Consider the following 10,315-nt stretch of genomic DNA (forward strand, 5'->3'; position numbering starts at 1 on the left):
AAAAGAAGCGTCAATCTCTACAGCTCGCAATACTATTGGTCAATAATCGCTCCCAGGAAGGCAGCGCCTGTCAAAGAAAGGCTGAAGCCGAAGTTGAACTCCGTGGTCTTCTTAGCTTCGTGCTAGGTTAGTTTTTATTTTTTACATCCGACTATAGATGCTAATATATTAACTCTTTAATAACAAATATACTTATTTATTATTAGTTAATATGATTACATATACGCAATTTTGTCTGCAATATTAAATTCGGTCGTTCTTTTTTCTATTACAAGTAAGACATGTAAATATTTTATTTGGTTTACACAGGCGACGTCACATGGGAAATAATACTTTAACCTGACAGTTAAAGTTTCTGCAGTCCCCTTCAGCCTGTTACCCACTACTCTCTACCTCACCTCTGGACTATTAAAGCAACAAGAGTAAGTGACATTTCTTATGCTTTAATTCGCTAAAACGAGCCATGATCTTAGCAAATTCCTTTGAGTCTAGCTGTTTTTGAGTTGTCACTGGTGCCTTTGTTATCAAAACAGTGCAATATCAAAGAAGGAAATAATGTCCTACAAGGAAGAAAACGCACCATTTTAGACTCATGCTGACAGGTTAGCTAGAGTCTACGATTGTCCAAATAATGGTTAAAGACTGCAACAAGCAGCTGTGCTACAGTTGTAAGCTATAAAACTTATAAAGTTTCACCTTTATAAATTTTACTTCAAATCTCTCTGATGATAGTACAAGATGGTATTAAATCTACCTGAATGCCTTCTGTGACCTTGCTCTTGTAGTGGCAAACATTGGCAGGCTCTCCACCAAGGATGCAGTGCTTTTCCTGTGCGATATGCAGGAGAAGTTCAGACCCAACATCTTCCAGTTCACCAACATTGTCAGCAATGCAGCCAGACTGCTCCAGGTTGGTTCTCCTCATCAGCACAGTTGTCGAGGATGAATAATTTGGAGAGTCTGAATCAGATTTGCCAGGTTTCTCCTCTTCTCTGACAGGCCAGTCGTATCCTGGGCATCCCCCCCATTTTGACAGAGCAATATCCTAAAGGTCTTGGGCCCACAGTACCAGAGCTGGGAGCTGAGGACCTAAAGGCCCATGCTAAAACTTCATTCACCATGATGATAGAGGAGGTGCAGAAGGAGCTGGAGGCCCTGGGGAACCCCAAACAAGCCATACTGTGTGGAATAGAGGCTCACGCCTGTATCGCTGTAAGACACAAATGGGATTCAGCATCTGCGCCGTTAAAACGAAACAAAATCTTTCCATTGACTTGGGTATTTTGAATAGAGTGACATTCAGTATCTGTTATTCTGAGCATACAATTATTCAATGAGGCACCAACTCTTTCATATTTTTCAAATGTATATTTTATATGCGAAGCATAGTTGTAGTTATCAGGAGACAATTATATGGAGACGTTAGTCTTCAACTGGATTCTCTAACATGCACAAACAATGCATGTCACATCAGTATGTGTCTTATCAGTTGTTCCACAAAAGAAGCAACAAGCAGTTTATCTGTGACCTGCAGAAATGACATAAATATAATAATTTAAGGTGCACTTGGATGCATGCAAGATATTGTATCTTTATAATGTCGGCTAAGTGTTAAGTTTTAATCACAAAAACAGAGTGGTGGAGGTAATGATGTTAGGTGATTATTAATTTATTACACTGTCATTAAGTAACATAAATATGTAATTTTGTAACTGTGTTTGACTGAGTTTGCAGTTTTAGTTGACAAATAGAAAACTTTCCTCCTTGTCTTTTGCTCAGTGCACAGCTTTTGATCTGCTCGAGAAGGGGATAGAGGTTCATATTGTAGCTGACGCCGTGTCATCCAGAAGGTATCGGTGTATTTGAACAGTATTTTTTCATTGCAGTAAGAGATGTCACACACACGGAATGAGTGTGCCTTGGGGAAGTTACATGTGCACTTTACTATAACGTTTTCACTTCCCTCCTCAGCCAAACGGATCGTTTGTTTGCTCTGTCACGACTGAAACAGAGCGGAGCATACCTCACCACCACAGAGGCTGTTCTGCTGCAGCTGGTTCAAGATGCCAAACACCCCAACTTCAAGGAGGTACCTGCTACAGATGCTTCCTGTCGCCCTCCTGACTCAGTATTGTTTAGCTTAGTTTATTCAGTCAACACATATTAGATTCCATAAACAGTTGGTGGTCAATGTACAAAACAGACACTGAACAGGCTTAACCCCCTAAAGAAAACCAAACAAAAAAATGAGCAAAATACACATTTCTGTGTTTATATCATCATTATTAAAGTAATTACACAATAACTACAATATTAACACAAATTCCTTTAATGTTTTTTTTAATCCTTTTCTTTGGTGAGAAAAAAGAAATACACTTCAATCTGTTGCCAGTAAACCTAATTAGTTACAAAATGTTCCTCCAGCTGTTTTAATTCCAACCCTTTGTTTTCCCTCATCCCAGCTTTTTGGAGACAGTTTGCTATCATCAAATTCAAAATTACTTTATTCTTTTCTTGCAGTGATACAGCATGTCAGTTTAAATGTTTGATGATGTCTATGCTCAGACATGCATAAGATAATGTTTTGGCATTCAGGGGCTGAATAAAAAAAAAAAAGGGAAAATTCAAACAGAGCTAAACATTAAAGTCACACAAAACAGACAAAAACACAAACAAAAACCAGGTGTAACAGAAATGGCCCATGCACGCTCTCCCCCACTCTCTCACACACACAAACACACACACAATAAGCTGTTGTGAGTGGTAATAATTTGCGACTTATCCCCACTGACCTTTTGTTGTAAAGGGTGCAGCAATCAGACACCTGTTTTTGCGCGTGTGAACATGCCAAAATTTATACGATTACATGACTAACCCACGTCGTAAACTGTGTTGACAGATTCAGAAGCTTCTGGCGCATCCGTCTCCTGACACCGGCCTCCTTGCTTTCTTCAGCGCTCTGTAAAGAGACCCATGTCCTACCATTGTGTCCCACTGTAAAGAGCTGTACCAATAAAGCGATGCTGCTACTTTAAATCTGCTCTGTGTGTGTTTGTGTATATGAATCAGACCCTTGTACCTTGCATAACAGCTTGGACTTGTCTTAGTGGAAAATTCAGGTGCATTATCTGTAACCAGAACCTGACAGGCAGAGAAAAGGCTGGTGAAAGAGTAAAGAGGTGGAACCAGCTCCCAGAGGCGGTGCATAGAGTGATATCACGCAGGAGGAGGAGTGAGTGACGTAATTCTGGTAAACCAGAAAGGGAGGGGAAGCAAAGAGAGGGAGGGAGAGCGAAAAAGGAAGCTGTCGGATAAGTTTTTTGTGTGTATATTTCTCCAAAGTTACACAAACTTTCACTAGCCGAAGGTATGACTGCAGCCCTGCGGGGACCGACATGCTGAGGACAGAGACCTGAAGGAGAGGACGTACAGCAGTTTGTTAGCAGCTGTGCACAGCTGATGACAACATAAGCCATTAACACTTCTGAAGGCCTTGGGCCTCGAGTGACCATACAGAGGTAAGTAAGTCATTCTTCCTTCTCAGAAAACAACACAAGTAGTTGGAATTGGCAAACATATGTACCTATAGTCATGCTATGGCTTTGCTGGTGAGTGGAAAGTTTCCCGAGCAGCACAAAGTGTCTTCTGTCTGAACTTACTGGTGTGTAATAGACGCTAGTTGGGAAGTACAGGAACAGGACTGCTGACACAGTTACAGGCAGAGGGAAATCCTCTGTGGGAGTGCTCAGTGTTTTGACTGCCTACTATATTCAGAGTAAGCAAAATGTAAAAAGACTTGTTGATCCAGTACTTTCTCTTCTGATCCTTCAGAGCCTGGACTGAGAAAAAAACAAAACAAACTAAAACTGAAAAATGTCCTCTGACTTGGACTCCAGTCTTACCAGTATTGACTGGTTGCCCCAGCTGGGAATCAGCAGCCTGCGCTCTGGGAAAGAGAGAAGAGGAGGAGGGGAGAAGGAGAAGAAAAAAGACAGAGGGAGGGAGAAAGGAGACTTTCTACCCTCAGTGCCGGACCCCTCCCCTTCTAACTGTAAAGGGAAACCCCCTCACAGCTATGCTACTCTAATCGCCATGGCAATAGCCGCTGCACCTGAGAGGAAACTGAGTTTAAATGACATTTACACCTGGATCAGTGACACTTTCCCCTACTACAGCCGGGCGGGCCGCGGATGGAAAGTAAGCTACAACATATTATCAGTGTGGGCGAGCAGTAATAATATGTCACTAAAGTGTAGTCAGTGTAACATCTGCTTTACTGGACATTCCTGACACATGTCATTCCCAACAGAATTCCATTCGACACAATCTGTCCCTTAATAAATGCTTCAGGAAAGTTCCTCGACCGCAGAACGACCCTGGCAAGGTGAGTTACTTCTACCTACTGTTGGAGTTTTCATCATTTGAGATTGATGACTGTTTAAAAAAAAGAGCATGAGTTCACAAACCTGTGGTGTCTTTCCAGGGTTCCTATTGGACAATGGATGGACCTTCAGACGGACATCAAGTGAGGGCACCTAAACGTTCCTATCCTGAAGAGGACGAGGAGAGAGAGGATGTATGTTTTTGGTTTTCGGGGTGTTTTTTTGTGACAAACCTTTATTCTCCACCTGTCAAATACATAATGAGACCACATAAAGTGCAAACACAGATGTAAATTATAGCCCATTAACGCTTAAAACTCTTAACCAAACCTCAAGCATGTGGCAGATTATTAAAACCGCCACATTTTTCTAATTATGCCATTATTTGCAATGTGTGAGAACATTAAGATGGACTAAGATATCAGTTTTGGTATGGCTACGTCCTATGAAAAGAAGTGTACCAATGTGGAGCCAACTCCCAGTTTGGATTTAGGAGACAAACAGCATCTCTAGTTTTAAGATTAGACTGAGCAAACTTTCTTTTTTGATAAAAGCTGAGAGCCAAAAGGGAGTTGGTTTTTTTTTTTTTGAAAGGAGGTAATTTCTGGCTGTAGTGGAGGTGCTCAGTCTTATTTAACATTTAATATATATATTAGCCTGCAGGATATTGACAACTTTTTTTGTTGTTGCTGTTGAAAGTATTTATGCTGTGCTGTTACAGGTTCCTCAACTGCAGGAACTAAAAGCAGAGACGGGGCTCTCTCCTCGTCAGCCTCAATCAGCTTCACACACAGACCAACAGCTCTTTAACTCAGAGTCACTTGGAGGCATCCAGCAGCAGTCACCACAGTCTGCCTCCCTCTCTCCTCCCCCATGCAAAGTACAGTCACTTTCTCACTCCTTTTATAAGGTTTACTTTAATTAAACAACACCTTGCTCTTCATAACACCTTATTCTTATCTTTACAGCAACCATCTCCCTACATGCCCACCTCTGTCTCCAGTCTCCCTGTCCCTCATCCATCCGTCTCGCCATCAGCGGTGCTCCCACCTGCAGCCCCTATGTCATCCATCACTTCTTTCCCACCTTCTCACCCACCTGGCCCCACTTTCTCCATCCCCCCTGCTTCTGCTACACCTCTGGCTCCTGCCAACATGTCTACAGCGTCTCCAGCTGCTCCCTCCTTCTCTGACGCTGCGCTGTCTTTTCCTGTGACTTCAGACCCTGTGTCTGTTCCCGCTTTCTCCTGCGCGCCTGATCTGACAGCTGTTCCCATTTGCATCGTCTCGGGACCCAATCACTCATCCGAACTGACTGTCCCATCATCAGCCGTCGCCCCTCCCGTCGTTTCAGTAAACCCCCCTACTGATCCCTTGCTGCGTTTCACCTTTGACGAGCTCAACTTACCTGATCTGTATGCGTCTTTCAAGTCTCTGTTCAGGACAGTGCGCGAGAGGGGAGGCTCGCAGTGTAAGTGGCATGTGTGTATCTGTGTTTTGACTCTGTACAGTTTAGATTCTGCATAGATGGATTGAAGGAATTGCCTCTTTTCTTTCCAGCGGATATAGTTCCCCTGGTGATCCCAAATAATGACATTACCCCACTTCACACTCCAACTCTGCTACCCATGTCCCCCCATCCTGCAACCGCACAAATTGCACCACCTGCATTGGCTGCACCAGCTGCACATCCTGCCGACACTGAGCGCATTTCACAATTAAGTAAGTCTCATGCGACTTTCTCAAACCAGAAATGCATAAACTGTATAAAAGTTCAATGCTTCTAAAGTTGCCTTCTTGCCTTCCACTTGTAGCGGTGCCAGCTGACTGGTTCAGTAACCCAGATTCTCTGAAGGAGAGTTTCCGCATTGCCAGCAACTTAGACTGGGCAAACATAGACCTCACTGGTCACCCAGGTCTGTTTTGTTCTTGTTTAAATGGGCACATTAATCAATCATCAGGGTTCATAGATCTGTGGAGTTTAGAGTCGTGAGGACATGGGTAAAAATGTTTAATCAGCCAGTTAATAGAGTGATTGGAATTCAGTCATTTTGATCATTAATTCATCATTTAATTTAATCATTATTATTATTATTATTTATTTAGTCTTTTCTGGTTTCACCTTTATCTTTGTCACATGTCACAGTCCTCTTTCACTGCGACCATTTACATGAAATAGTGGTTAAACACAGACATGTTTCAGTGCTACGTACATTGGCAGGAAAACAAAAGATTGCAAAGAGTCCTCTGAAAAACCATGCACACATTTACAACTTCCATAGGATAAATATCATCCCTACACTTTTAATCAAATACACTTGATTAACTGATCCTAATCAAACATTCAGTCAATCTCACAAACTTCCAAGAAGTGGATGTCCCAGCAAATCCCCCCCCCCCCCCCCCCCCAGGTGCAAGACTCAAGAACTCTGAGAACTACATCAGGATGTTAAATGTTAAAGTTCACGGCTGTAAAATCTGAAAAACACTGAACAAGTATGGCTTGTTTAGAAGAGCTGCCAGGAGAAAGAGTCTTCCCTCTAAAAAGAACATGACAACTCAGCTTATGAATGAAGAACCAAGGTTCAGTCAGACTTCAACCTGACTGAAAGGCTGTTTCATGTTAAATGGCTGCTGTGAAAAATGGCTGTCTGCAGACTGTGTGCAAGTTATTATTAAGCCAAGAAACAAGAGTTGTCGTAGCTATATTCCTCCAGTGTTTTTATTGTCATTTGGGCGGCCTGACTCTTTAGAAGTTAGACAAGCACATCATGCACACTAAACAATCAATCCAATCCATTGAAAGCTTTTCTGTATTTTGTAAAGAAAGGCCTGTGATGTTTCATATTGTTCTTAAAAAGCCACAGACTGGACCTTCGTGCTCTGATCTGCTGTTTCATTTTATATTTGCAGACCTTGTTCAGAGCATGAGACAGGCAGAGCTCTGCGACTGGGCTCTGGACCCGGCGGTCTTCACTTCCCTCTGCGACTCTCTGAACCGCTTCTTCACTCAGAAAGGCATGATCACCCCTGGGAATAACTCCCCTGTAGCCCCTGGTGCCCCTCAACCCTTACCAGCCTTTAACTTCAACCCACCCCCTACCCTCTCCAGCCTCACTCAGCCCTCACCCCTTCCCTACTCTTCAATAGCTCCCCCTGCCAATGGTGCACAACCACCGCGGCGGGCTCTGCCCATGCAGGGACCAGGTCTTCAGAGACCACAGCTAACACAGCCTGCAAGCACAGCCGGTGAGACCTGGACTTAAAAACATATTTTCTTCTTTACTTTTATGAAATAAGACAGGATGGGTTCATATTTTCCCCAAGCCTGTTTTAGAATAATCTTCCAGATCAGTGACATGTTTCTGCTATGAGAGCTATTTATGGAAACACTGAATTAAAAACAGTTTTTCTCCTAAGATTGAACAGAAATTGTTATAAATCTGGACAGCAGGTTTTGTCTGTTTAAAAGAAGTTGTTTAGATAGAAAAATATGATTTGACATTCTCTCACTTCCTTCTTGTTATATACTCAGTCCATGTGTCCTCTTTTTTTTTCCTTCTCAGCTGGGATTCATCCTCAGCCGATGACGCCACGACAGCGTCCCCCACTAAAGAATCTGCACAGCAACAGTGAGGAGATCCAGGACGACTTTGACTGGGACTCTCTGATTGTTTGACCCTCTCGCTCTGTGTGGAAACCCCAAAATGTTTTTGAGAAAATACTCTACTCTTTGCAGAAGCTGTCTCACTCTGTTGTACATGTTTAAAGCTTCTCTGACAGCAAGTATGGGATCGAGTTTGTCACATATGACTGAATGCCCCCCGAGGTTCAAATAGTTATTTTTTCAATATTACTCAAATTCATATGCTGTAATACTGTTTGTTTAGCGTATCCTATGTAGGTAGTTGGGAGGCTGGTGTCTATTGGATTGTAAAACACAGAACTGTGTAAAGGTCTTGAGCCTCACCTCATCTTTTTATGTTTTTCTTCCAAGGAGCCAGGCTTTTGTAAAAGTGCTCCTGAGCAGTAGTTCTCCAAGATTTCTGAAGGTCTTTCAGAGCTTTTCTTTGGACATTGGCTGCTTTTTTTTTGTTTTTGATAACTCGTTTTCAGCCAAGTCCTTGTACCTGACCATTTTCAGAGGAATGTTTTTTTTGTTTTTGGTTTAGCTACTTAACACTGACCTTTAAATCATTAAAAAGACACCAAACTCAAGGGATGAACCAGTGTTGCCTACACATAACTTATAAAGAACTCAATTTAAGTTGCATCTTTAGGCTCTTTGTTACTTGCTGCCTGTCACAGATAGGGATGGGTATCGTTTAGGTTTTATCCGATACCAGTGCCAAACCGGTACTTTTGAAACAGTGCCGGTGCTTAAACGGTGCTCAAACCGGTGCTTAAAGAATGGAGAACACAAAATTGGTCCGAAAACCTCTCATGTTCAGCTGTTTTTTTGTAAAAAGATATCAATGTTAGCCTTTTCTACAGCTATGGGGCCTATATGCTATCACTCTTGGTTGGAAGCAGTGCTTAAACAATGGAAAAAACACAAACTTTGTCCAAAACCTCTCATGTTTAGCTGTTTTCCACTTTTTCTTTGGTTATTTTAGCCTTTTTGGCCAGGGTGAAGGGAGTATCTGCCAGAGGTGTGGACTCGAGTCACATGACTTGGACTCGAGTCATTAATTTTATGACTTTAGACTTGACTTGAAAAAATGTTCTAAGACTTGTGACTTGACTTGGACTTTTACACCAATGACTTGGGACTTGAATTGGACTTGAACCGGTTTACTTGAAAAGACTTGATATTTTACCCCAAATATAAAATTTAACATGCATATTATATAGAGATTGAAAATGTGACGTCATTCACGGATAGAACCGCAAAGGATTCTGGGAACTCGTGGCAAGCGGTACTAGCGCACGCAGGCTTTCAATTAAAATCAGTTATACAGCGATAAAAAGAAACACAAAAATGTCAAGAAGCTGTTGTATTATTAACTGCAATAGCCGGTCACATGACAGCCACGGGAAGCCGACGGGTAAAGAGATCGGTTGTTATCGGATTACGTCGTTGAAGAGAAATTGTTCAGCCATGTTTCCGAAGTAACAAAGAGGCGACTGGATTGCAGCCATTCAAAGACAAAATATAACGTCCCAGAACACTCCAGCTCACATGTTAGTCTGCTCCAAGCATTTACACAAAGGTCAGTCTGCTGTTGTAGTTAATGCGTCATTTTCATAACATAATTGGTGATATAGGTTACAAGCAAGTCTGGCGCTGAACAGAAATGGTCGCGCTATGCTCCTTTATTTATTGTGCATAAATAGTAAATTGTCCTGACACAATATTGCGTTTCGCTTCTGTTATTATGGTACATTGACAAAAACATATACTTTTATTCACAGGATAAAACAGTTGTTTTGTATCACTAATTGCACAGTAGGATTACAGCATACAATATTATTGTCACTGCTACATTTCTGTGATGCTACCAAAAATTATTTCCACTGCTAATTAATTACCATTGAGCTCAAAGGTCCTATTAATAAACGGTTAACGAATGTGTATTTATGAAGACAATTTGTGAGACTGGTAAACTTATGATACGTACGATGGTCTTTACTTTCTACACGGTGCATTTCAAGGTCCTGCACCCATCCGTCGGTAAACTGTACCTGGGCTTGTTGCAGTGACCGGAAGTTACTAAACTTCATGAGTGTATGCACTCACTCCAAGAACCGTATAATTATAAATATGCATATAAATATGCTAAGATGAGATAGCTGACTTCATCTAACTTGCATATGTTGTCCAGGCTACGTTGGTGATGCAGTTTTTTTTAATGTGTATGATATTTTTGTCATGTGATTTTAAAGCCGGTCCTACAACCACATCCAAGAATAACATGCAGCTTATCTCAGAAC

General features: G+C 41.8%; 2 protein-coding genes across 2 annotated transcripts; both read left to right on the forward strand.

The window, feature by feature from the left end:
• The first annotated feature begins 36 nt into the window (after positions 1-36).
• isoc2 (isochorismatase domain containing 2) lies at positions 37-3,036 on the forward strand. Its single transcript, XM_082552239.1, has 7 exons — positions 37-126; positions 310-422; positions 786-910; positions 1,000-1,212; positions 1,780-1,850; positions 1,972-2,089; positions 2,900-3,036. Coding segments are annotated over exons 2-7 (594 nt in total). The 5' UTR covers positions 37-126; positions 310-421; the 3' UTR covers positions 2,966-3,036.
• Positions 3,037-3,139: 103 nt separating this feature from the next.
• Positions 3,140-8,648, forward strand: foxj2 (forkhead box J2). Its single transcript, XM_082552234.1, has 10 exons — positions 3,140-3,518; positions 3,832-4,197; positions 4,310-4,384; positions 4,484-4,576; positions 5,104-5,262; positions 5,351-5,852; positions 5,942-6,103; positions 6,196-6,297; positions 7,295-7,630; positions 7,948-8,648. The coding sequence occupies exons 2-10, from the start codon at positions 3,874-3,876 to the stop codon at positions 8,058-8,060; spliced, it is 1,866 nt and encodes a 621-aa protein (XP_082408360.1). The 5' UTR covers positions 3,140-3,518; positions 3,832-3,873; the 3' UTR covers positions 8,061-8,648.
• The last annotated feature ends 1,667 nt before the right edge of the window (positions 8,649-10,315 follow it).

Source organism: Aulonocara stuartgranti (assembly GCF_965226115.1).
Source record: "Aulonocara stuartgranti genome assembly, chromosome: 11".
NCBI classification, from domain to species: Eukaryota; Metazoa; Chordata; class Actinopteri; order Cichliformes; family Cichlidae; genus Aulonocara; species Aulonocara stuartgranti.

Bases quoted from the DNA above. Each gene is read 5' to 3' on its own strand.
- isoc2 (XM_082552239.1), top strand. The intron at 1,213-1,779 runs GTAAGACACAAA...TCTTTTGCTCAG, and splicing joins AGGCTCACGCCTGTATCGCT to TGCACAGCTTTTGATCTGCT. The intron at 1,851-1,971 runs GTATCGGTGTAT...TTCCCTCCTCAG, and splicing joins GACGCCGTGTCATCCAGAAG to CCAAACGGATCGTTTGTTTG.
- foxj2 (XM_082552234.1), top strand. From the start codon at position 3,874: ATGTCCTCTGACTTGGACTCCAGTCTTACCAGTATTGACTGGTTGCCC. The intron at 4,385-4,483 runs GTGAGTTACTTC...GTGTCTTTCCAG, and splicing joins CGCAGAACGACCCTGGCAAG to GGTTCCTATTGGACAATGGA. The intron at 5,263-5,350 runs GTACAGTCACTT...TTATCTTTACAG, and splicing joins TCTCTCCTCCCCCATGCAAA to CAACCATCTCCCTACATGCC.